General features: G+C 41.5%; 1 protein-coding gene across 1 annotated transcript in view; it reads right to left on the bottom strand.

Annotated features, from left to right (window-relative positions):
- Nucleotides 1-749: 749 nt before the first annotated feature.
- Nucleotides 750-27,515, bottom strand: part of LOC110084886 (prostatic acid phosphatase) — a 45,751-nt gene continuing 18,985 nt past the window's right edge. The window contains exons 3-11 of the mRNA XM_073003498.2: nt 24,973-25,059; nt 22,758-22,910; nt 20,221-20,319; nt 19,559-19,663; nt 18,241-18,373; nt 13,395-13,477; nt 11,845-11,951; nt 8,931-9,100; nt 750-7,889 (exon numbers count right to left, since the gene is read on the bottom strand). Coding sequence (XP_072859599.2) covers nt 7,873-7,889; nt 8,931-9,100; nt 11,845-11,951; nt 13,395-13,477; nt 18,241-18,373; nt 19,559-19,663; nt 20,221-20,319; nt 22,758-22,910; nt 24,973-25,059 — 954 coding nt within the window. The 3' untranslated portion in view covers nt 750-7,872. The remainder of the gene's footprint in view (nt 7,890-8,930; nt 9,101-11,844; nt 11,952-13,394; nt 13,478-18,240; nt 18,374-19,558; nt 19,664-20,220; nt 20,320-22,757; nt 22,911-24,972; nt 25,060-27,515) is intronic.

Raw genomic sequence — 27,515 nt, 5'->3', positions numbered from 1 at the left:
CCCTCTCCAGCTCTCTCTGACTCTAACTGAACTTCTCTCCCACAGGCTCCGCCTCTTCAGCAGCCCCCTTGGCTCCGCCTCACGACCATATTAACATACAACTTATGAATAATGCATAACTTATAATACATAACTTAGGGTGAATGCCATAGTTGCTACTTTGCTCCTGGTCCAGTTCCATTAAACCTTGAAGCCTTAACAGTAGACTTAAGAACCACTTGCTATTATTGCAATCCTTCCTGGAGCTTAAAAAAGTTCCCCCCCCTCTTAAAAAGGAAAATATGTCTGTTTCTCTTAGGATGAGCTACCCTAATTCCTAATGGGGCAAATTAACTTGTTTTTGTTTTGTGATTGATCATCAGGAGCAAAATACTGGCTTCATCGGCAAGTCTGATTAGCTGAGGCCTTAAGCTTTGAAGAAAAGTGTTTTGGGGGAAGGAAGTACACAGTTTCTTTAATGTGTGATCTAACTCTTGGAAAAAAAAGCAAGAGCAGAAGTGTGAGAGACATGCCACTTTGGTACTTGAGGAGTGTTTATGCTTCATACCCCCTCCTCAATGCAGGGGTGACTGTAGGCACATCCCCTGCTGGGGTTGTCATGGAACATTACATGTGATGTTCTGTTCTGTTCCGTGTGTCCAAACTATGAACTTTAAGACCAGGAAAGGGGGTGGGGGCACATGGTTGTCCAGTTGTTTTCAACTTCCGCTGCCAGAAGTCCCTGCTAACATTACCAGTGACAAAAGGTTATGGGAGATGTAGCCTTACAAACTGCAAACACAAGACTACATTTGGAATATAAGGAAACAGTTGAAAAGGTCTTCAAGGAGAGGGTCCTGTTCTGCATAATATGTTTTTCTTGACTTTCTATGGTAATTAAGAAAGAATGCCTCCCTTCTGTTATAGATTAAGGTAACAGGACACAAGTGGGTAGGAAGGTAGTAGAATAAAAACGATTGTGATGAGATTACAGTGGACCCTCAACTTACAGACGACTCCACTTACAGACTTTTCGAGTTACAGACTTCTCTGGCCGCAAAATTTAGGTTCGACTTGCAGCCGGAGAATCGACCTACAGACCGGAAAAAAAACAAAAAACAAAATGGAACAAAAATGGCCGGTTACGGATTAATCGGTTTTCAATGAATTGTAGGTCAATTCTTGACCTACAGACTTTTCAACCTGCAGCCACCGTTCCAATACGGATTAATTCTGTAAGTCAAGGGTCCACTGTACACATAAGGCACAGACATTGCATTTTAGTTGTAAAATACTCTGTGCAAAGCAGACTCAGATTGTGAACAACATTTGAAATAATTGCATAGGCAAGTACCCAAGATTCCACAGTTCAATTGCTCAGTGAATACATCAGTACAGTACAATCCCATTAGCTCAACAGATCAGGCTTAATGTCTTTGCATTTAAAAGGTTAGATACATGAGACTGGAAGAGCAGGGTGGTAGTGGAGAAGCCAAGGCAATAGTTAGCTCATAGAGGAACAGAAAATATAATCATTTCAAAATGATGGATACAGAGTTGCACTGGCTATGTATATTGGCTTGGAACCAGACAGAGTTGTAGTTGGAACAGATTCACTGAAATCCATGGGATTCAAATTAATAATGGATTGTCCCATTTATTCTGATTGCAATGATACAGGCATCCAGTATTATGGTCAAGTTTGTGCAGGATGGTTGACTTTGAAGTAAACAGGCCCGTGAGACAAGAATAGAATGTGTCTACTTCCTTTGGCTGCTAGATGTTACGCTATTTATGGCCCCAAGAGCAAGAATTAATTACCTTTTTCAATGCTACTCATGAGGATTCTACAGATGCATGCAAAAGGAGATTTTTGGAAAGAGGTTACTGATTCTGTAATATAACAGTCAAAGAGGTTTCCTCCTGCATACCGTGTAATTTGTTTTGTCTTTCTCTGAAGCAGCTGAAACTGCTGCTATTTTTGGAAACAGGATGTTTCCTGATGCAACAGGAGCTTGCATCATAACAACATCAATGTATTTTGGGAGAACTAGTCAATAAATTAGCCACATTTGTGGGTGGAATCAGATTAGAGATGCTTGAGAACGTTATTCTATTTGTTTTCATAAATGAACTAACCTAATTCACTGGTCATTACACTTGTAGGCATCCTTCAGTCTCGAGAGACTATGGCAATGTGCTCTGAATAGAGGTCTTGGAACAGCGTCTAGTATGGCTGAGAAGGCCAATTCAAGAGTGACAATCCCTTCCACACTGAAGACAAATACAATCTGTCCCCTGTCCAGCTCCCTGATTTTGTGGGTTTCAGGACTGCCTCTTTGCCTCGGCCTGCTGAAGAAGTGTCTCTCCAAATAGAGAGGGCCCATGCTGCACCACCTGCCTCCAGGCTGAATGCTCAGATGTCAAGTTTTCCCATCTGTTGAGATCCATTCCTAAGGCCTTCAGATCCCACTTGCAGATATCCTTGCATTGCAGCTATGGTCTCCCTCTGGGATGATTTCCCTGATCACAGCACTTTTTACATTTTTTTTACTAGCTTTGAGGTTTTGTAACATAATTCTCGACTCAAAAATAACAAAAGGACATACTAGCTATTTTTTGAAGATTAAACAGTGTAAAAATGTGTAGGGTAGTATATATATAAAAACAGACAGGACAACATACATACAAAAATAAGTGTTTCAGAGATATGTCCTAAAATAGCACTTTTAACAATATTTGATAGCAAGCAGAATAATTGGACCACTAAAGAATTAATTTCCAGTTTATTCCCTGCCGCATGATTAATTGTAGCTAGGAACTGGAAAACAATATATAATTTTCAGTTAAATGAATGGCATAGAGGGGTTTGGGATATAGTTATTAGTGATAAAATAACATGTAATATTAAAGTTAAGAAGGAATGATAAGTAAGAATATAGCCATAAGTATACAGGGAAAATTTATTAATGTTCTATTAATAAAGGGCAAGGAACATTCACCTTTGCAAGTGTTAACAGAAGGAAAAGAAGAAAAAGAAGTTGCAACTCCCAAACAGACCCAGTGCAGGAAAACACAATCCTTACTGATTTTTGTTTGTTGTTGTTTAGTTGTTAAGTCATGTCCGACTCTTCGTGACCCCATGGACCAGAGCATACCAGGCCCTCCTGTCTTCCACTGCCTCCTAGAATTTGGTCAAATTCATGTTGGTAGCTTCGATGACACTGTCCATCCATCTTGTCCTCTGTCGTCCCCTTCTCTTCTTGCCTTCACTCTTTCCCCAAATCAGGGTCTTTTCCAGGGAGTCTTCTCTTCTCATGAAATGGCCAAAGTATTGAAGCCTCAGCTTCAGGATCTGTCCTTCCAGTGAGCACTCAGGGTTGATTTCCTTCAAATTTGATAGGTTTGTTCTCCTTGCAGTCCAGGGGACTCTCAAGAGTCTCCTCCAGCACCACAATTCAAAAGCATCAATTCTTCTGTGGTCAGCCTTTTTTATGGTCCAGCTCTCATTTCCATACATCACTACTGGAAAAACCATAGCTTTGACTATGTGGGCCTTTGTTGGCAATGTGATGTCTCTGCTTTTTAAGATGCTGTCTAGGTTTGTCATCGCTTTCTTCCCAAGAAGCAGGCGTCTTTTAATTTCGTGGCTGCTGTCCCTTCTGCAGTGATCATGGAGCCCAAGAAGGTAAAATCTGTCACTGCCTCTATATCTTCCCCTTCTGTTTGACAGGAGGTGATGGGGCCATTAGATCCCGGCCGTGAAAGCCTTTGTGAATACAATTTGGTTTTGATTATACCTGACTAGCTCAGTGGTTTTTCATACTTCATTTTCTTCTCTATTTTTTTGTTATATGTTATTAAATGTTTCTATGTTTGTGTGATTTTGTTTATATTAAAATAAAAAAGGAATAAGTTTTGAATCAGTGCGAAAAATAGAAACCTATAATAGACATTTATAAATATTTAATAAAAGTCAATAAATATACATAGTGGTGGGAACAAATGGAATGACAAAGTAGATAACCTAGTTTTGCCTAAAGGATGACGTCTTAGGCCAATACAACTGATACACCTATTTAAACTGTAACTCACAAGTAGTAAAAGAAGTCTGTTTTGCATACATTGGATTCTACAATGGTTGTTTAATAAATGTCTAAGTTTGTCAGCTATCTGCTGGTGCATAATTCAACTAATGCATCTCTTATGCATGTGATTGTGTTACATCTGCTTGTTCCCTTTCGGGGAGAGAGTTTTTACTGAGTTAATTCCATTTGAAGCAGTTCTTGAAGTTTACAGGTTGGCATGTACTTTTAGATCACACACCTGTAGAAAAGAAATTAATTTTGAGTTAGTGTGCTCTGTCAGTGGCTAAAATACTCATAATCCAGCACTGCAAGGACAAATCTCGTCCCCATTATGCAGTGGACCAAAGGCCTCATAACTCTTTCAACATTTGAATGTGTGGTGCATAGACACCAATCTTGCCTGGTGGTAATATATTTGCACATTTGGTCATTTTCTCTTAAAGTCTATGTTTAAATGCATTTTGTTGCAATTTGAATTTACTATATTTCTATAACTTCATAAATTCTTTTTTTCTTTAATCTTTCCAAACAAAAATAAATTATAAGAAATCCCAAGGCTTTCCACAGTCTAGCAAACAATCTTGGGATCCTTTCCAAATTGTAAGTCTCCCAGCTGAGAAAGACTTTGGGCCATGTCAACATATAGCTGTACTGCCAGCTGTCCTGGTCCACTCTTCAGATAGTATTTCCACTCCTCTGCCCCTTTTACATCTTGAGTTAGGGAGACGCAAGGAAGGCAGAAGAGGCGAGAGACCCTAACCCTATCAGATTCAGTTTGGACTATTTCTCTCCACTCCCTGATAGGCAATCCCCTTTCTGTGGCTGTGCTTTTTAGAAAGTATCACTCAACAGTACTTAGTGCTCACAGAATTGCTGCTACCAATCTCCACATCTGCTCTCCTTGCCTCAAACCCCCAGCAGCATAACTAGGCCAAGACACCAGAAGTTAGTACCAAGATGCCCTCTACACGTGAAGTCCAACCAGCACCTGGAAAGGATTTTATGTATTTTATTGAAAAGAGAAAGAATAAGCAAAAAGATAAAATGGGTACAAAAGAATAAATAGATGAAAGTTATCCGAAATATTCTTGGTTAAGAAAAAAAAAAGACCAAGGTTACAACAAATTCCAAAACCAATCTTGAATCATCTCAAAGAAGACACACACTTAAAACAAGAAAGGTCTAGTTAATCTAGCTCTCTTATCTATTCCTATTCCATATTGTTACCTCAAATGGGGTCCTCTCGACCACAGGCAGACATGTTCCTGAGAGACAACATTGTCTCTTAAGTCAGGATGCTATGTTCTCTCCTTTCCTTACATCTCTCAGGCTTACTTTATACAGAACAAAGCTTGATGTTATAGCTGCCTTAATTACCTGTCGTTGCTGTTAATACCTTTCAAGTATCCAGGTTAATGAATTGTTTTCTTAATGGGGTTTCATACCTCAGTGCAATTTACCATACCTTTGGGCAGGAAGGAGCTTCCCCAGGAAGGTCTAATACACATAATCAAAGCTTATTTTAAACTAAGATATACATTGGATAAGCCAGAGGGCAATAGACTGGCCTCTTTGAATACATCATGGCCAATTCTTCCTGGTAATCACAGTTGACAGGGGCAGGCATGAAAATATTTGATTTCCTCCATTTGGTCCTTACACATGTTCCCATGTTAATATATTGTCTATACTTTGTAATTTCATGTAGCCAATTTTTTCCTCCACAGGGCACCTTCTGCATCTTATAATGAAGGGCCTCTAAGATTAAGTAAGCTTAGATAGGAAAGCTTCCATAATGTAACAAGTAGCTAGATGTAAAGATATACTTTCTTTAAAAAACCTGCGGGGCACTGCAGAGAACTCAAGTCTTTGCATAGGAGTGAATGACCCGCAGCCATTACAAAAATCAATGATCCACAGCACAGCCAGGCAAAGAGGGCACCAGTACAATAAAGCACCATTATCCCATCAGAGTAAGCATAGTACCTTGGTTGCTTCCGCAACAGCATCCACAAAGCAAGACAGCAGTGATTACTCCAAGCTCTTTGCAGAACACTGAACACAGTAACTATATGGCTGATTAGTTGTCATTGATATTAGTTATTATCACCATTGACACCAGTCCAGCTGGCAGCCATGCATACATATATGGAACCAAGCTTCTCTGAATATATCCTGATTCGGGGAGGGGGGGAGGCAATATTTGGCCATCCAGCTGATGTGGGGCTACAAGAACTCATCATCCCTAGCCAGCATAGTCAAAGGTGAGGGATGTTGGGAGTTGTGGTCCAATCATAATTTGCCAACCCTTTTGCCAACTTGATGAGAGACTGCACTGGGGAACAGTTGCCATCTGCATGATCCCCAGTCTAGTTCAGCCACCAGAAAAGCTAGGAATGGACATAATGGGGTGGGAGGCATTGATATTGATTGGTGCATACTGGTGGCTAACTAATTAATTTCTATTATGAAAACAAAGACTGTATGTGGGAATTTCTTCCTATGTACTTCTTATATACTTTGCATTAGATGTATTTAAAACTGTAAAGGGTTGGCTGTAGGTTTAATCATACTCCAGGATGACCAGTGGAAAAGAATTTGAATTTAGTTGGTCCTAGCTAAAAATAAATGCAAATGGATTATGTAAGAACATGTTGGAGAATAGTCAGTAAGCACTTTTAGACCTCGTTGTACATAAGAGAAACGTAAACTTTCTTTTCCAAAGTTTCTTTTACCATTGTAATAAAGTTTATTGAATAAAAATAGGATCATATTGCTAGCCTCAATGAAGTAGTCACTAGAGGTGCTATCCTTCCACAGCCCCAGGTCCACTGTCTACCATCCCCATCCTGCAATCATACAATGGTCCAGATTCTCTTGTGTAATTACAGCAGCATGAAGCTAATAACGTGATACTAACAGCATAACTTTCTGAGATGAATTGCCTCAAATTACAAAGCCACCAATGTCATTTTCTGTTGTGTATTGAGTTTTGTGATTTAGCATGCCGCAGATCATGTCTCTGCTGACCTCATAACTTGTCAGTTCTCCTCCAAAAGTCAAATTTAGTGTTATGCCAGCATATGCAAGAGGATATGGGCTATTAAATACTTCCCCCAGCTTCTTCCCATTAGGGAAGTAAAGGAAACAAGATGAGTTCGCCTTAAAGGAAACAAGATGAGTTAGCAATAGGATTTCCAGAAGCATCAGGAGATGGCTTCTTTATCTAAATGTCAAGTCTGGGGTGTCCTCAAAACTTTGGCATGGTGAGGAAATGATCCCTGAGATTGTCTTCAGAAATAGGCAACCTTAGGGTCCACCTTAAGTATGATAACTAGTTTCTGAGGATCCTCTGGATGTATTTTTCCTGAGCAGGAGTCACCTCTATGAAGAACTGGCCTATGCATCTGGAAGTCTCCTCACACTCCAGTTCCTCTGTGGTATGTGACAGGCCTTAAAAAGGTAGGCCTCTGGCCCACAGCCTAGCACTCTTTTTTCTCCTTGAGAGCTCCTGATAGGCATGTTTCCTGCATAGAAGTACTGGCTCTTTGGATTATGACCCCACGTTAAGCCTGGAATTAATGAATACAATATCATGTTTGTGTTGGGTGGCATGTCTGGCTTGGTAATCTTAGACGTTTTCGTCCCTGGGATGTAAGGTCAGAAGACGTGCAGTCGTAAGATCGAATCCACACGACAGAGTGAGCTCCTGTCGCTTGTCCCAGCTCCCGCCAACCTAGCGGTTCGAAAGCAGTGGTAGCACTCAGGAATGGTATCTCCTCTGTCAATACCATAGGTTCCTCCATCACTGTGGGACATTGTCTGTGGGAAAGAATTAAGACAGATTTTGAGATCTTAAAATGTCCATGCATTATATCATTCTGTTCATTTGTCATTTCTTAGAGTTTTGGATTCAGCAGCAAAAAATATTAAGCAACCTAGTTCATACAGAAAAGCCCTCTGAAAGGCACTGGAACAACTGTAGAGTTACAGAATGGTAACTTGTACCATGATGTCCCCACTCTACACAGAACAAGGCTTGCCCAAACACTTCCCGTCATAGCTGAGGAAATGGATGCACTGATAGTGAGATTCAGCTACGAAGACTGAGATTGCCCTCAAGTCCATCTGCCAAGACTCCAGAGGTGGCCAGAAAATGCCTGGTTACAAGAAAATGCAGGGGAAGACTGCAGATGGGGGGGGGGGAACAGGAGCCAATGGCCTTCAGAAGATATGGAGTGATAGGCAAATTAGCTTAACAGAAATCAAGGAGTGTAGAACAAAAACAAAGAAAAAAGAAAAACAAAAACATTCTGTTGCTTTCGAGTTCTCTGGCTCTTCCTCATGTTTTGCTATTGGCAAATGGGGAATTGGTTTCTTCATGCACAATAACAACACTTGCACAAGCAGCACAATCATGTGTTGTGTTGCTGGCAAGACTTCCTCTCAGTACAAGCTGAACAGATACTGGCACAAGATTCTTTAAACTGCAGTCATTTACTATTTCAGTATATATTTTATAACATTTTTAAATTTATATTAGTGGGCAATATTTTATCTTGTCTCTCATGTCAGACTTCTCCGAACTGGTGTCTTTCAGGTGTTTTGAAATTTAGTCCCCTTCAACCCAGACTAGTGCCTATAGTATCTGAGGTTAATGGGAACTGTAGCCACAAACATCTGGACAGCATCAGGCTGGATACCTTATATATATTTTTGAGGATCCCTCTGTAACATTTTAATAATCATGTAAATCTGATTTCTTATGGGAGACCAAGCTGCTGCTTTAGATAGAGAACAAACTGTATCCTGCTACTACTAACCTCTATAGTCTAATAAAGTTGGTAAAGGATATTATACTACCTTTCATTTCTTCTGTCTTCCCACATTCCCTGGGCCAGTCATCTACTAGGATAGGAGAGACCAGTTCTTTAAACCTTGAAAGTGGGCACGCAGTTGAGCAGCCAGGCAAGGTAAGTGGATAGGGCTCTTTTGAAGTGTCATTCCGAAAGTACATTTCAATAGTATGATATCTGATGAACAAATACCAGAAAAATAAAGGGTATAATTAGGAAGAAAAAAGTCATCAGGTTTTTAGGTGTCCTTTTTAGAAATACAGTGCTGAAATCTTTGACATCAATAGTTGTTTTAGCATAGGTTTTGATGACATGGGCCTCTCCAGATGTTTTTCATACTATAATACCTCACTAGTTAAGTTTCTGGCTGCAGAGCCAGAGGTTGAAAGTTCGATTCGCCACTTTGTCTCCTACAAGTGGAACCAGCCTATGTGACTGCGGACAAGCTGCACAGTCCCAGGGCGCCCCCAGAAGACAGGAACAGTGAACTACATCTGAATGTTCTCTACCTGGAAAACCCTGGAAAGGGTCTCCATAAGTCAGAATTGATTTAATGACACATGGTGATGATGATATATTACCTGCAATTCCTGATCATTTGCCCTGCCAATGAGAATTTCCAGGCTGCTTGCAGCTGTTCTGGAGCAAAACTATTTGTTAAAGATAACACGTGGTTCTAGCTGGCATCACATGAATGTTTCAGAGCCATGGTACCAGAAGGCTTTCTTGTTTGAGAAATAGCCTTGCCAAGAAAGCTTGTGTATATCTCCAGCAAATCAATCACTGCCCCGCTAAAGCAAGCTAATCTGCAAAATTGTAGTGGATGTGAAGAACAGGTATGAAGAGTGCCTGCTATGACAGTTAGATGCTTTCAGTGTTTAAGGAATTTTCCCTTCTAATTACATGCTTTCTGTAAGATATAGTTGGGTGCTCATGGAAGGCAGAGATCCAAGTTGCCAAGTACATAATCTGAAACTCAAAATTGCTAAACTGGGTAGCAACAAGTATAGCTTCATTTTCTTGCACTGTAGTTTGTATCATCTTACTCCGGTTTAGAAACAACAAAATAAAGATACAAACAAACAATTGGGACTTGATCAAAGTGAACCCAGGAAAGAAAGGAGAGAGTTGTAACACCTTTAAATGTCAGTGCTATAGAAACTGTTTCAACAGTTACGGATTTTGTTGTGTTTGCACCACTAATAAAGGTGCAAGAGCCCTGTCTTCTTTTTTACATGGCTAGGTATATACAGTAGAACATATCTCACCAGACTAAAAAAATTGAACCAGAAGAGTATTTGCTCCCTGTTCCATTTTTAAGCATATTTCACACAAATTATTTAAAATGGTAAAGACCTAAAATTGTGTGTGTGTGTCTGTGTGTGCATGCACGTGTGTGCCATGAACATTAAGGTCAGGATGTCATGTAAAATGGAGAATAGAGCTTGGGGTAGCCCACGGTTTCCTGTAGCAGGAGCAGCAGTGGCTGCCTCTGTCCACCTGAAAAGTAGGCAGAGGAGACAACAACACTGGAGTCACCATCTGCCCTGAAAGAGGAAGCTATCATGTTTTGCTGTGGAGCATATAGTTTTACCTGTGTTTACACAAAGAAAGGCAGAAGTTCTTCCTGCCAGGAAGGAAGCAGGCATACCTGTTTGCTAGCCTCATGAGAGGAAACCCGGTTTCTGGGTTTGACAGCAAATCCAATGTCTCTGCTTCATCTACATTCCTTAAATGAATTGATAGTTCTGGAGTTTGGGGCAGGGGGCAGAATTCAGGATGCAATTCTGCATACCCTTATGTGGAGAACAGATCTCATTGAAATGAGTAGGGGCATGTTCCTGAGTATACATACGGTACAAGAATGGGCTGCCAAAGGTCTTTCCACATGAAGTTCAATACAACCATCTCTACTCTGAAGTTGAAGCAGCAGCCCTAGGCGCTGTCATCACCAGAAGCTGGCTCTGGAGAGCTGTGGCATAGCAATTTCTTAGCACACGAAGGGCCCCACCAGGCAGTGGAAATAGCGAAAATGTCCCAGTGCTCTCCCACCTCAGGTGATTACCTCACTGAAGCTAATGGCAGGGCTGGCCAGCACCTTTCAAAGGTGCTCCTGCACCTTTCAAAGTTCTTCAGAAGATGGGATTTCAGCAAGTGTTTGTCATGAAAATGTTGTTTCTGCTGAAATCCCCTCTTCCACAGTATTACTAATGTTGCAAGAGTTTTGTTCTCCTTTTCATGTGGCCACTCTAGTACTAAAGACATCCCTTCTACCCTAGCTGTGTGTTTATTTTGCCTCCACACTAGAATAATGCTATAGGTAAAGGTAAGGTTTCCCCTTGACAACTTGTCCAGTCGTGTCCGACTCTAGGGGGCGGTGCTCATCTCCGTTTCCAACCCACAGAGCTAGCGTTTGTCCGAAGACAGCGCAACTAGACATGGAACGCCGTTATCTTCCCACCGTGGTGATACCTATCTATCTACTCGCATTTAGCATTTTGCATGCTTTCGAACCGCTAGGTTGGCGGGAGCTGGGACAAGCGACAGGAGCTCACTCTGTCGTGTGGATTCGATCTTACGACTGCACGTCTTCTGACCTTGCAGCACAAAGGCTTCTGCAGTTTAACCCACAGTGCCACCACGTCTCCAGAATAATATACTGTCTTGTAAATATAGATTTTGCTAACTGAGAAGAAAACCCAGCTTTTGATCCACCACTTGCTTACAGCTAGCACATTTGTACTAAATTATTTCCCTATGAAACAAAAAGTGGCAACTGGAAACTGCATAACAGGCTGTAATGGTTTTGCCATACTGTGGCATTGTTTTTCTCTCCAAAGTCAAGCAAGGTGTCAGCAAATGGAGGCTGGAATTTGGCAACAAAGGAAGCATGATTGTGGACACCACAATAAAATACTTGCCCATTTGTTTCTTGATATAATTCAAAAACCTGACAAGCTGCATATGGTGGTACTTTTTCATTATAAATATTGAGCGCCATCTGCAGGGCTCCAAGTGTTGTGTCATGCTGTAGAAAAATAAGAACAGAGAAGTAGTATGTTTTCAGTTTCTCAGCTTCACAAATATTGTGAGGAAAGGTTCTCATTATCAGTAACGCCAATACTGATGCTTGTTGCAAACCTCACTAATAAGCAACCAGATACAGAAAATCATCAGCCAACCAGAGAACCCATAAGTCATCCTCATCTTCCCTTTTCAAGAGACAACAAATGTTTGAGATATAGGTAGCCCACAGTCTGAGGAGGGAGTGCAGGTGAGAGGTCTTCCCCTGCTTTGACCCTGAGTCATCCCTGCTTTCATCTTTTTTCCTCTTACGCACACACATTCCCATACACACAAATACACCAGACCAACTGCATCAAAAACAAAGGACTTCGAGTCCTACAGATGTTTTAATCTTTTATTGCTGAGGGAGAGGCTGGTGCCAGTTGTGGGCAACACATCAGATTGGCCCAAAATTCTCCATCCCTGAGTTACGTGGTCATCTGCCACATTTCTCCAGCAGGGATCCATGTCTTTATTGTATATGAGAGACATATCCATATTCAGTAGATGATGCTTTATATACTGCAAAATTTTCCCACTAGAAAAAGCCATCCCCTTAAATTTCTGCCCACCATGAAGCTGTTGGAAGTACAAAAGCTTTCGAAGGAAACAAGTTGGCAACCAAGGAAAACACTGAAGGTTCAGAAGCCCTATTCAGTATTAAACTTAGCTTCTTTCTGATCTTTTTCACTTATGAGGTAAATAATAAGAAAGGTATCAAGAGAGAGGAATTAGTTTGAAGACACCTAAACTTAAGGTTCCCTTGACATTTAGTCCAGTCGTGTCTGACTCTAGGGCACGGTGCTCCAAGCCATAGAGCCAGGATTTGTCCAAAGACAGTTTCTGTGGTCGCGTGGCCAGCGCGACTAGACACGGAACACCATTCCCTTCCCACTGAGGTGGTACCTATTTATCTGCTCGCATTTTTACATGCTTTCGAACTGCTAGGTTGGGAGGAGATGGGACAGAGCGACGGGAGCTCACTCCGTCGTGTGGATTCGATCTTACGACCGCAGGTCCTCTGACCCTACAGCACAGAGGCTTCTGTGGTTTAACCCGCAGTGCCACCATGTCCATTTAAACTTAAGACCATTAGTTAAATGAAGAACAATTTTTAAAATCCTACCAGAAGTGACACCAAATGGTATTCTAAGTTCTGGAAGCTGCAGTCCAAAAATGTAACTTGTCCAAGTTCTGTTGACTATTCAAACTGTTTGCATTTGGCCATAGGCATTTTCATTCCCACTGGGGAGGTAGATGAAAGTTCAGGCCTTTAAATTTCAGGAGTGCTGTGATCAAGATTGGAATTTCTTCCTGATTTAAACTGCACAAATCCTACTGAGCATGAGAGACCTTTCCCTGAACATTCCAGTGTGGTGAGAGTTTTAAAGAAAAAGATACTCACTGCAGAATAGATAAGCATCTTTCTCCTTTTTGGATATTTTGCAGCATTTGAGAGATGTTCTAGAATATTTTTCACAAGGAGACCTGAATGTAGATAGAAAAGAGCGTTAATGTTGATGAAGAACAGAATACTAATATACAATATGATATAATTATATAATGTTAATAATACTGCATTGCATTGTTTTGTATCACCGCATTATAATACAATAATACTGATAAAAAAGGTTTGTAAGGAAAAGTGCAACATCACACCTACCTATCTGGGAACAAGCCCCATTAAACTCTGTAGGTATGTAGAAGTTTGCACTGTTAACTACTGAGAAAGCTTAGATAGTAATGAAGATTTCTTAAATGACAGCACAGAATTCAGGAAGACATTATCAGTTCAGGACAAGAATAAAATGCAATAATGCTATTTCCAGTGCAGATCAAGTAATGAAGGGATTATCACTCTCAAATTGGCCTTCTCAGCCATGCTAGATGCTGTTCCAAGACCTCTATTCAGAGCACATTACCATAGTCTCCTGAGACTGAAGGATGCCTACTAGATGAATGCAGATCAAGTAATGAACAGTCATCCCACCAATACTAAGCTTGTTTTAAGTATCATTGGTGAGTTAAGCAGTTGGACAGTTAAGCAGATCATATTCTTCAAATCCATTGAGGCATACAAAGAAGGTTAATCTGAGCAGGGAGAGTACTGTAGTCCTGACCCCTGTCTCTGACTTGTCTCCATAGGGAGAGGAAAGCTCTTGCTCCATGTGGAGTCTCTCCACAACACTGGGGATCCTGAAACATCCTGGATTTCTGGTTGTATAGAGAAGCTTCACAGGTAGTGTACTGCCTCCTCTTTAGACTATCCTTAGAGACAGCTACACACAGAGTGTGGAACTAGAACGTTCTCTATGCTCTATTTTGAAATTTGAATAGTCTTTATTCAGGGCAGTTTACTGAAATAAATGGAATCTGTAAGATGCTGCCTTCATTTGGCAGTAGCAGAGAACTGTCATCCTCCTAACTTTGATTGACTTCAATGCCCCAGCCAGCATAGCTCACTGCTGGACTACGCCAGGGATGACGTAGTCCAGCAATGTCCAAAGGGATGGCAGTCCAAAAGCCATCAATCTTAAAATGATTAACTGATTTTCCCCTCCTACAATGGGATTTCTTCACAGATGTGTTTCTCCTTTGCCAATCAGATTTGAAAACCAAGCTTGTGTTCAACATCTAATCATGAACAGAGCACTTTAAATGCAAGATACATAGGTGAGGAAAATCACATGTTCTGATGAACAGAAGCCTTTCACCATTTATGAGAGCACTTCTGCAAAAAGGGGGGTGTCCGATAAATGAGATGGGTATGACGAAAATTTTCGTATTTGTTTCATTTCAAATTCTTTCAGAGGTTGTTGATTGGTCATTTTTCTGTTTTTCATACTGGTCCCTTGTTTTACATGAAATAGATAATCTCCTTCACACCATTTTGTTTCATTTTTTCTAATTCATGTTTTCAAGAATCACTTGTCCAAAATACCTTAAAAACACTCCACTCTGCCCCCCCCCCCAAAAAAAACTCAACAGAGGCAAGGCAACAGAGAATGAATATACTCGAAAATCAGGCAAAGATACAACTGCCAACAACACACATTGCTCAATGGCACACTGGCACATTAAAAAACTCAGTCCATCCCCACCTCCCAAATAAACAAAGCAATCCTTCCCAAACCTACCAAAATATACATCTTTAAAAGAATAAATGTAAGGTAAACTAACCAAATAATTTTTAAATCACTCAAACAAGGAAAACACATGAGAACACACAAAAAATAAAACACACACACACAGCCTCTTCTCCAAAAAACCAAGATAAGCAAGCAAGCAGATAGAGGCAAAAAAATATTAAAAAGCTCTTCTCAAACCAAAACTACTAGAATATTGAGGAGATTTCTCTCCCTGCACCATCACTTGATGCTTTTCTTCTCTTCTTTTGAGCTGAATCACCAGCAACAGGAAGACTAGGAAGGCAGTAGTAAAAATTGGTTTGAAAATAGGGTCAATCCCCCAAAAATAAAAAATAAAAAGAGGCAAAATTTGAAAGGATCCAGATGGAGCCATAGGCTAGCAGGCTGAGGAACTCAAGATGAAAGACACAAGGAGCTCAGCAACAGCAAATAAACATTAATCTCATCCACAAGGACTGAAGCAAAACTAGAAAATCCTCCTCATGGGTCCAAGCCTATCCAGGCCTGCTCCCCCCAGATGTTCTGATTGGCTGCTGACAACAACCTTCATGACACTACTGAATGAACAATTTCCCAGGCAGTTTGACAGACTAAGGCTGAACGAATAGGTAAACAAAGAAGGAACTTTTGAGTATTCCTCTTTTATTAATATGAATCATTCATTTTTAAGAGAGCCTCTCTTTTTTCTGAAAAAAACCTGCCTCTTGTGTGCTTTTTTCCTCATCTGTGGAAACACAAAAGACCCATCTCTATTAAATGCATCATGTTTTGATAATACAGAGTGATAGCATGCAATGAGCAAATGTTCTATGATACACGAATTCTAAATCCAGTAGTATTTGTATCTATTGTTTTCTATTGAAAATCTTTTTGCTCAGATTTTTGATCATGGGAAGTTAATAGATGAGCACATAGACTCCATTCCACTCACATGGACCTCTGTTTCCACAATCCATCTTTCACTGTAAATTTTTAAAGCGAGTAATTAAAACTTCATTAATTTTCCATGTCTGAAGGAAATTGCAAATCACAGATTGTTTTATTTTTCTTTATTGTGCCATGTTTAGATTTTTCTCAGCCAACTATAATTTTAGGTATAACAACAGTGTATAGTTCAGTTGTTACAAATACACATGTGGTGCTGCTGCAAGTGTGATAATAAATAAGATAATAAATAGTATTTCTTCTTGAGATGACACTGTAATTTTAGTCTTTCTGTGTATCTATATAGGCTCTCCATGTGAGTCAGAAGCCCCTCATCCCTTTTTAGTACAAAACACCACACTGAAGACCTGGTCTATGCAATGCAATTCTGCACAGCTGAAGTGCATTCTCTGAATAAAACGGCCTTCTCCTCAACATTAAATTTATGACTGGAATTTCTTTGTGCTTATTCATAATGGATTTAGAACCTATGAAGTAGCTTCCACGCACCCTGAAATCTTCTAGAATCGGTATCTTTTAATATACCCTTTAACTCAGGGGTCCCCAGCCCCTGGTCCGCGGCCCGGTGTCAGTCCGTGGACTTCCTTGAACTGGGCCACGGACACAGATCTCCACCCTCCCTGCCTGCAGTCACACTGGGGCTGAGCGCCAGTCTTTCAAACAATCCCCAGATGGTGCGCGCTCCCCTTGCTTTGCAGAGGGAAGGATGGTGAGAGAGCATGAGGGAAGGAGGGAGGGCGACTCTCTCCGTCCAGCAGCAGCAAGAGGAGGGGGAGGGGAGGGCTCGCTTTGGAGAAGCAAAGCAATGAAGGAGTCAAAGAGGGAGCCCAAAATAGTTCGCCTCAAGAAGCCAGCGGCACAGTTTTGATGGCAGGCAAGGCAGCCGAAGTTGACGCGCAATTCCCTCCCCCCCCCGGGGTTTGGCATTGCCAAAGAAACAGTGACTCCTCTCCAAGAGAACCACTGCCACCAGAGGACCCCAGCAGGCTTTTTTGAGCTTTTCCTTACCAACTTCTCAGGGGTGTGGAGGGCCAGCTCCTCTTTTTCTGCCCGCATCCACATAAGAGTGAGGAGGGGCTAAAAACCCAGCAAACGGTGACAAGGTCACCCGCGAGCAACAGACGCTGCCCTCGAGTCCAGTGTGGGGTCTTTTATTTTTATTTTTTTGCACCTGGGAAGCCCTTTCAAGATCTTTTTGCAAGCAGAGCGAGCTCCAGTTTTATTTTATTTGCAATTGGCCAGGAGAAGAATCCTTGGCCCCACCTCCATCTCCTTTCTCCCCCCCTCCCCAGCCCACAACCTGTCGCCTTCCGGGGGAATCTGAAGCAGATGAGGCAGGATGTACCAGGGCCACATGCAGGTAAGCTGCAGCAGGGTTCGCTCACCTGAGGAAGTTTCTCAGGGGAAGAGGGAACAGGGGTGAGGGACAGGTTGCCTCTTCACCTCTGTGCAACAGGTGACTTGGGTGCAAGGGAGCCTTCCTTTGCCCAGGGTGGGGGACTCAGGGCTGCGAGCTGGAGGCAGCAACTTTGCAAGCAACTTTCAGAGGTTGGGGTCTGCCTTCCCCTTGACTTTGACCCAGTAACCCTCCCGCCAGGTCAGTCCCCCCACCTCCCCCCCATTCACAGGTGGCAGCAGCCCCCCCCAACTGGTCCTTGGAAGAATGGTCTTCAACAAAACCGGTTCCTGGCATTAAAAAGGTTGGGGACCACTGCTTTAACTGGAAGAGGTGAGAATGAAATATAAATTATATGTTTACTACAATAAAATGATAGGATCAAAACAGCATTTTAAAAAAATGAAGTGAATGCTTGCTTAACTCAGTGATGCCAATTAAAATTCTCCCTTACTGATTAAAATTGGCCACTGAATAATCAGCTATTTTTTAGTGGGTGGGGAGTGTTTGGGGAATTTTATGTGTGTGCATATGTCTGGTCTCTGGGTGTCTGTGAATTATATTGCATGGGTATACTGTGTATATACTTACAATAACAATCAATCAATCAATCAATCAATCAATCAATCAATCAAGCTTTTGTTAATTGATATATATCAATTGAATTAATTAGAACTGTCAGCCTGAATACTTTGCATTATTACTTTATCTAGAACATACACTGTACAGAACCGTAATCATCATGTTTCAGTGAAAGTTACCTCCTTGTAGTCGAGCCTTCTCTTCCCTTTTGTAAATGCCAAATAATGTCGACAAAGAAATAACCGTTAGCTGTTCCAGCTTTGCTCTTATGTCTTCGGTTGCCCATTTAGGCAATGTGTAATTGTGAATTAACTAGAGTTAAAAAAAACATGTTTGCATGATTCTCAGGCCCTTTAAACTGCTTTTTCCTGCTCCGTTGGGTACATAAATACCTTATCATGGTTTCCCAATAAACCCTGGTTTGTCATTTTACCAAGATAGGGAAATAACAGTTGGTTCTTGCTTGCAAGGCAGGATTGGAAACCAGGGTTTGCCATGTAATAAGAAACTAAGTTATTAATCATGATACGAGGAAAGACAATGGATTTTGTATGTCTAAAGCTTGTTCTCATTATGCCAAACTATGATCTGGTATTAAGTTGAAACCAGACAGAGCATGGAAATTATTCTTAATTTGCAGTTCTTAGAACCCCCCAGTAAGCATGGCCATTGCTGGAAGTGTAGACCAATAGTCAGAACAGCCCTATTGCCTGGTAGCCAGCTTAAGTACAGTGGTGCCCCGCATAGCGAGGTTAATCCATTCCAGATTAACCTTGGCTATGGGGAAACATCGCTATACGGATCAAAAAAACCCATTGGAACACATTAAACGATGTTCCAAATGGGCCCCAAACTCACCATTCTGCGATGTTTCCCCATGTTCCGGCGGCCATTTTGGGTGTTCTGGTGGCCATTTTGGGTGGTTCCGGTGGCCATTTTGGGTGTTCCGGCCATTTTTGAACCGCTGGACAGCTGTTCCCCTCGCAATGTGAAGAAACATTGGTAAGCGATCACATTAGCAATCGCAAAATCCACATCGGTATGCGGATTCATCATTAAGCGGTGCGCTCAGTATGAGAGGCACCACTGTACCAGTTATGCTAATAGGCCGCAGAGTTGCACTTGGCTGTTGGTCAAAACCCTGTTCCTTAATGTAGCAAAGCACACTAGAGTAGGTCCATTGAATCAATGGGGATTTACTGAGTCAACTCCTATGTAAGTTGAATTGATTCAAGTGGGGCTACTCTAATTGCAACTTTCTATCCTAAAGTAAGTCACAGTTGGGGTATGTGAATTAATGGAACCTATTTGAATTAGTGGAACCTATGGAGAGGTTGTCTCACCAAATCTCTACTGATTCAATGGTTCTACTCTAGTGTGATTTACTATGCTAAGCAACAGGATTTTGGCCACTAAATCATTCAAATTAAGATTTGTTCTACTATGTGGGGCAAATCAAGTTAACGCTTTTTAAAAAAATGTAAAAAGGAAAAATACCTCACAAAACAAAGTATCCTGTATATGCCAGAGTTTGAAATTGTCCACATATTTGAGAATGTAAGGGTTATATCCTGCATAAACAGCTATTTCTTGTATAAATTCCTGTAAAGGAATAAAAAGAAAAATGACCTCAAATAGAAAACAATGCACAGAGATACATGTTCATATAGGTAATGTGATTATGCACATCACAGCTTGTCACCACATCCTAGTAAGCGAAACAAAAGACTGCAATGTGCAGGGAGCATGTAATGAAAAGCCTCATGTATATCTTGTTTTAATAGTGGAAGAAATGGTCATCCCAACGAGGCTGTGTTTATTGTTTAATAGAGTTTATACAGTAAATACAGTATAAGAATATTCCATATGCTTTTTCTTAAATTTTGGTTTTGATATCTTAACCTACGATCAATGCAGTGATTATACACTGTAGTTAAATGTGGTGATACTTCACAACATAGTACATACAATCACAGGCAGATTATGGTAGATTATACAAGACAGTGTAGATTTTAAAAAATAAAAAACAGTCATAGTCTCCAAGTTATTCTTGTGCTGGGTCAGAAATTTCTCAACAGGTTAGATTGCTATGTTGAGGTAGCCAGCTTCAAAGGGAACAAGACATTTTGCAAGAATTACTATTGTCAATTTTTAATTACCTCATATGGTTGAATTTTGGCCTGAAATTCACTTGATTCCATTGTTTCCTTCAGAAGTTCTCTGTAACGTGGACAGTCAAATATTGGGTAACACAATTTCTGCAGGGAAAAACACCCACTTATTTTTGGCCAGCTTCTATGACACTTTAAGTTTCACTATAAGGCTCTTGTATAGCAGTGATATTGCATCTGTCTTATGTATGTCTGCACAATAATACTGAGTAGAAAATGCATTGATTTAAAATCACATGATTCAGTGACCTTGCTGGAAGTAAACTGATTTGGGTTTGGACCACCTTAGGCCAGGCAATCTTTTGGGAACCCTGTGTGTGCTGCCCTGAGTTCCATTATTGATGAAGAGCATATTGTTGGACTTTATTTCCCATTAGCCTTGGCCTGTACAGCCAGTGCGAAGGATAATGCGAGTTGCAGTCTGATAACATTTGGAATGCTACGCATTCCTTGTCTCTATTGGGCATTCTTAACTTACAGTAGGTCCCACTGAATACAATGGATCTGGCTTCTGAGTAAATAGATGGTGCTATAAATGTACTAAATCAATAAAATGAAGGTCATCGCTGAACTGTGCTCCAACAGCTAGAATGTAATATTCCAATGCTCATTTTGCTTTGAGAATTAGTTTGCACTTCTTCCTTCCTGTCCCCCTTCACTTTTGAACAGCTTGAAGCAGGTTTTGCTGTTCAAATTCAGAATAGAGAAACAGCATTCTCTCTTTTTTTTCTCTTCCTCAAATGACTGAAAAATCTATCACTATCTTTGTGCAACAACCTTGGGCAACTTGTTATTATGGAACAATAAGCATGTGACTAACCTTTGTTTTATTTTTAGCTGAAAAGTTCTGAACGAAGAGAGGACAGGGCTGACAGTGGTCAAGCATGAAAACTATGAGCTTGAAATTCTGACTACAATCCTCTGCTCAGCCTGAATTTGTGGGGTGAGCACCTCATTTTCTCTCAGCCTTAGGCATAATTAGTGTATTTATAATGGAAGAGGCATGAGTTCCAACTGTGATCTTTCTCTGTAGGTAGCATCGTCATCAGCAAAGTACCACAAAACCTTAGTCTCTTGTGAATAGCCATATAAATTTGATTCTTCCTGGTTCTCAGCAGTGCCAGCAACCCATAGTGAGGAACAAACTGCTATGGGAATTGTGCAGTTTAGTAGTAAACCCATCCACATGATGGAGCCCATTACCCTAACTGTACAGTATGTTCCAATGTGCAGAATTAGTAAGATGGAGCTAGATACAAAAGAATCAGAACTAAGATCTGCTGCTTTCTACTGCTAAATCTGCTCTCTAGTTCATGGGTCTGAAGGTGTCCCCAACACTGATTCCACAAACTCTTACACCCAGTTTATTTATTTTTTAATTCTAAAAAATTAATCTGTGCTCTCTAGAGACATGAGGGACACTTTCATCATGTTTGGAGGTTCCTTCAACTGTTTTAGGTTTGAAGGAGCTTTCTCCCCACTATTACAAGTCATTTAACAATTTAGGAAGAAAGGGAAGGGAGGTAAATTTGTTCATGAAGCCATCAGGGGGCACAATGGGGCTTATTCATTGAAAAAATTTAGGAAGAATATTTCTGGTTGTAGAAAATTGAATTGAATTGAATTGAATTTATTGTCATTGTACTTCCATACAACGAAATTAAATGCCATCTCCAGTACATACAATAATAAAACACACAAGAACATAACATCCATAATATGAAAACATAGCACATTACACATAAAACACACCCCTCTCATTCACACCCACATTCTTCACATTCAATTTCCCATCGCACAAGACATTAATATTGCACTATACAGTGGAATTCAAAATACAGTGGTGCCTCGCACAACGAGTGCACCGTAGAATGACAAATCTGCACAACGGGGCCGTTCTAGCGATCGCAAATGCGATCGCACACCGACGGCCCCTATGGCTCAAAATCGCAGAGTGAAGGTCGGTAAGCGGTTCGCTTACTGACCTTCGCTTTGCGACCTGCCGATCAGCTGTTCGGCGGCTTCAAAATGGCTGCCGGAAGCCCCAAAATGGCCACGCGCAGTGTTTTCGCGCCCTCATTAAGCGAGGGGAGGGCGCGAAAATGGCTGCCGGCCATCGGAGAAACATCGCTGTACGGTGATTAAAGCTGCTATTGGAACGCATTCAACTAAGTTTAATGCGTTCCAGTGGCTTTTTTTGATCCGTACGGCGATGTTTTCACACAGCGAGGGTTAATCCGGAACAGATTAACCTCGCTGTGCGAGGCACCACTGTAGCTGTAACTCTGGGATAGAAACTGTTTTTCAACCTATTTGTCTTTGTTTTAATTATCCTATGCCTTCTACCAGATGGTAACAATTGAAAGAGAGAATGGGAGTGGGTGTGGTCCTCCAATGTACAGAGGTGTGTGTGCACATGAACGCATGTGCAACCCCTGGAACTTGGGACATTAACTATCTGTGGTCTACTTTGACCCTAAAAAGTGTTAAAGGCTGGAAGAATGGTTTCTTTTATTGTTACTCACCGGACTGTGTCCTTTTGGTACAATGTGAACTGGGACAGGTTGCCAAAGGAGGTCAGGGTTCCATACTTGCTCACCAGTGGGGGGGAACATACCAGCTAGATTTGCCTGGGCACTCATAATTGTTCGATCGGTTTCTGAGCTCTGAACCAAAATCTAAAAGAAATAAAAGCAAATATGTCACAGTTCAGGATCTGAACACAGAAACCTCGTCATAATAAGGTGACCCTGAAGACTCTAAGACTCTCTTCATGGCCATCTTATCTTGGCACCATGTGCAAGCACTGGTTGGTGACAGATGGCAGGAAGATGTCATGTTATGCCTGTTCCTTATGCATGCAGCAGGGTAAATTTCAGCTTCCTCATACCTTCTGTAAACACCAACATTTATTGACATCATGTTGGTGATGTCCAACATACAGTAACATTCAACACACATCTTGAGACTAGAATTGCTAGGCCACAGTGGAGCACAAGTTTCAGTTTCTTATTGGCCCAGGAAACATTTTCTACTATTCTTTTCAGCTTAAAGACTTAAAGAAATAGTACATCACAGGTGAAGATGGTTTTTAAAAAGTGATGAGGAAAAAAAGGGGGGATGAAAGGAAAAAAGAAATCACTGCTTTAATCAGAAAGACTGCTTTCATGTCCAGAGCTGCCTTTAATCAGTTTTAAGTATATTGTTCAGCTCCATCCCTACCTGGATGAAGACATTGGTGAATGCACTGGTTATCTCCCAGATCAATTACTGCAATGCCTTCTATGTGGGGCCTCCCTTGGGGCTGATCCAGAGATTTCAGGAGGTCCAGAATGTGGTAACAAGACTAATGTCTGGGTCAAGTAAATTTATTTATTTATTTATTTAATTTAATTTATATGCCGCCCACTCTACCCAGAGGTCTCTGGGCAGCTTACAACAATTAAAATTCAATACAATAAAAATAAAATGATTAAAATACAATTAAAATACAATTAAAATTGCCATAATCAGGACCCACAGTTGATGTTATTTCAATTAAAAGCCTTCTGGAACAGGAAGGTTTTTACCTGGCGCTGAAATGTCATCAACGTTGGCGCCAGACGAATCTCAGTCGGGAGGGCATTACATAGTCTGGGGGCAGCTGCCGCAAAGGCCCTTTGTCTGCAAGCCATCCCTCTTACCTCCTTGAGGGACGGCTCTTTCAAAAGGGCCCCCTGGCTAGATCTTAACAGCCGGGTCGGCTCATATGGAAGGAGGCGGTCCTTCAGGTATCCAGGGCCCAAGCCGTTTGACCACATATCCCCAGTCCTGGCTTGCCTGGACGTTGCCTCTCAGGTCAGATGCAAGGTTTTGATAATCACCTACAAAGCCATTAATAGTTTGGGACCACATTACTTGTCGGAGCGTCTTTTCCCTATGTCATCTAACTACCCCACTCAGGTCTACCCAGGCAATGCTCCTCCAGATGGCCATCCCAAGCAAGGGCAGGAAATCGTCTACTAGAACCAGGGCCTTCTTCACAGTGGCATCAAGACTATGGAAACAACTCTCGGAGGAGGTGAGCCTGGCTTTCTCCCTCCCAACATTCAAAAGGTGTCTGAAAACATTTCTTTTTGGAGAGGCCTCTTTTTAGCCATTCACCTTGATTTTTTTTTATATGTCTCACATTAGGCTTGTAAGTTATAATTTAAGAATCTTGAGTTTATTTAATTGATTATGTGTTTTTATTTTAACTTGATGTTGTTTGTTTTATTTTACCGTAAATCACCCAGAATAGTGCATGCACTAGTGGGGAGGTATATAAATTTAAGTAACAAACAACAAACAAACAAATGTGGGCATGATCTAGAAATGGATGGAGGTAAATGCCCAACCTTTAAAGCCACCCCATAGAGAAAAATCAAACACTTTTCCCTCCAGTGCTACTTGACCTGAGATTTGTCTCTTTTTTCTCTGAAGAATGTAAGAAGCATAGGAGACCCCAGAAACTGTTATGTGCAACAGCTGTAATTAAGGGCTAACAAGAATAAATGGAAGACTGGTGCAGTTGTTAAAACGAAGGAGGAAGAGAAATGTGTTGTTATTGGATTTCAACTTAGTAAGATTTTGGGGCAGGGGAGAAATCCAAATATTTGACTATATACCTTAAATTCTATCTCAATGCCCATTTAAAAAAATATGTGGCCCCAGTTGTTACATTGTTGGAGATTTTTTTTCCTTATAAGTTCTAGTACCCACCTCCTCTCGTTTGTATGCATGGCTCAGGAAGTTAGAATATCTTTTCTTTATGTACTGTCCAAGCTCATACTGCTGCTGCATTCCAATCTGTGGGAGCAACAATATAGGTGTGACTTGGGATGGAAGCATAGCCAGTCAAATGTGGCTATGGCAAGAAATGTACCAAATATAGTGATGGTAAGTCATGATCAGTATTAGTACATAGAAGTGATAAATACGGTAGCATTAATGTGTCTTCTGTTCCTTCTAGACCTGTGGTCCCCAACACTTTCCCAACCGCGGACCAGTTGAGGGTGTGTGGCGTGCCTGCAGGGGGGCGGAGCTCATGCACATGCATGTTGCACTCATGGGGGGACTCACACACATGCGCATAGCACATTTGTAGGGGTGGAATGCTCTCATGTGCATGTGTGCGACGGTGCTCGCAGGGGTCTAGGAGATCTGTGCCCACGACCTGGTCCTAGATAGGCCACGGAACACTGCCAGGTTGCGGACCGGGGGTTGTGGACCCCTATTCTAGACTATTGCATTGAATAGGAAGAGAGTCATTGTCCATTTTATAACCTAACTTATATCTGTATGTTCAGATTTTAAACATAATCATTAATCAAGTTATGGGATGAAAAGATCTTCTGTTAGTTCAGAAATGTTACTTTATTCATCCATCAAAAGTCCTATAAGAAATACCATACCTTATCCAGGATGGTCTGCAGTCCTGTCCCACTAATTCTGGACAAAAATTTGCAAGCTTATTTTTATACAATTCAAGAATTAAGTGGCTGACCAATTCTCTAATATATGCACAGATGTAAATACAATTATTTCCTGTACAACCTACTGTTGTGTAAGTGTGCAGCCTGGATATCATCTTCACCTGAGTCAAAATGAGCAACTTCTACTGGTGGAGAGATTCATTCCTTCCATCTGCCAAGCCCATCAACCCATGCCATCATGGCACAAAATGTGCTGCTGTGCCACCAAATATCACTATTGTGGCAGTGGCAGCAAGAAGAAACACTCTTGTTTCATTTTAAAACAAGTTATGAGGGAAGTGTGTGCCTTGTTTTTAGGTCAAAGTGTGCTTCTGAGAGACTTCTTAGGCTGCGATTAAGTAATAATAATAATCATGCGCTGTGAACTCAATTCTGACTTATGGTGACTCTTCTCAGGATTTTCCATACACCGTGGTTTAGCATTCCCTTCTTCTGGGGGGGGGGTGCCCTGGAACTGTGCACCTTGCCAAAGGCCACACAGGTTGGCTCTACTCACAGGAGGTATAATGGGGAATTAAACTCCTAACCTCTGGCTCCGCAGCCAGACATCTAAGCCACTGAGTTATATACCTTTATTTATTTATTTATTTATTAGATTTTTATCCCGCCCTTCTAGACATATGTTTACTCAGGGTGGCTCACAATAAAATTATTCATAAAAACAATTAAAACAACTATTTACATTGACAATATTAGTAATCAAGATGGAAAATATGAAACAAAAGATTAAGTAGAAAGTAAAAGTCAAGTATTGACAGGAGGGAAGACCTGCCTAAAGAGCCAAGTCTTTAATTGACTCTTTAAAACACCCAGCGAGGGTGCCAGGCAGCTCTCTGATGGCAGACTATTCCAAAGTCAAGGGACCACTGCCGAGAAGGCCTGGTTTCTTGTTCATTCTTTCCAGGCCTCTCTCAGCGTTAGGCCCCTCAGCATTCTTTCCTGGCTATAGTGAGTGACTCGAGTAGATCTAGGTGGGAAAAGGCGTTCCACTAGGTATCAAGGTGGGAGAAGGCGTTCCATTCGGAAACGAATGGGCAGCCAATGCAAGGCAGCCAGAGTGGGAGAGGTATGCTGGTGTTTTCTTGTTTCACTAAGTAGCCTGGCTGCCGCATTCTGCACCATCTGAAGCTTCTGCATCAATCTCAAAGGTAGCCCCACACAGAGAGCATTACTGTACAATGGTCTAATCTCAAGATTACAAGCACATGGACCAGAATGGTGAGGGCCCCACCATCAAGATAGGGAAGCTTGGCAATCCACCACAGAAGGTAATAGGTGGAACGGACCACTGACGCCACCTGGGTTTCCATGGTAAGCATCGGGTCCAGATGTACTGTACTCCCAAGCTGCAAACCTCACTCTTCGCGGTGAGAGTCACCCCCCACAAAAGAGAGGGAGTTTCCCAAGCCGCCGATAGAGGGGCCACTGACCCTCAGGATGTCTGTCTTGTCCGGGTTCAGCCTCAACCCATTCTCCTGCATTCATTGCAGTACAGCCTCCAGACAGCGCTGAAGGGACAGAACGGCATCCACTGAAGTAGGTGAAAAGGAGATGTAGAGCTGCGTGTTATCAGCATACTGATGGCACGAGGCCCAACACCCCCTGATGACCCCACCCAACAGCCTCATATAGATATTAAACACCATTGGGGAGATGATCGAACCCTGTGGAACCCCACAATTGAGACTCCACAGGGCCAAAACGCTCTCCCCAAGCTGAACTCTCCAAGGGCAGTTCTCCAAGAAGGATTGGAGCCAGGCCAATGCGAGG

Source organism: Pogona vitticeps, chromosome 6 (genome assembly GCF_051106095.1).
Source record: "Pogona vitticeps strain Pit_001003342236 chromosome 6, PviZW2.1, whole genome shotgun sequence".
Lineage (NCBI taxonomy): Eukaryota > Metazoa > Chordata > Lepidosauria > Squamata > Agamidae > Pogona > Pogona vitticeps.
This window is presented reverse-complemented; position numbering and strand designations above follow the sequence as displayed.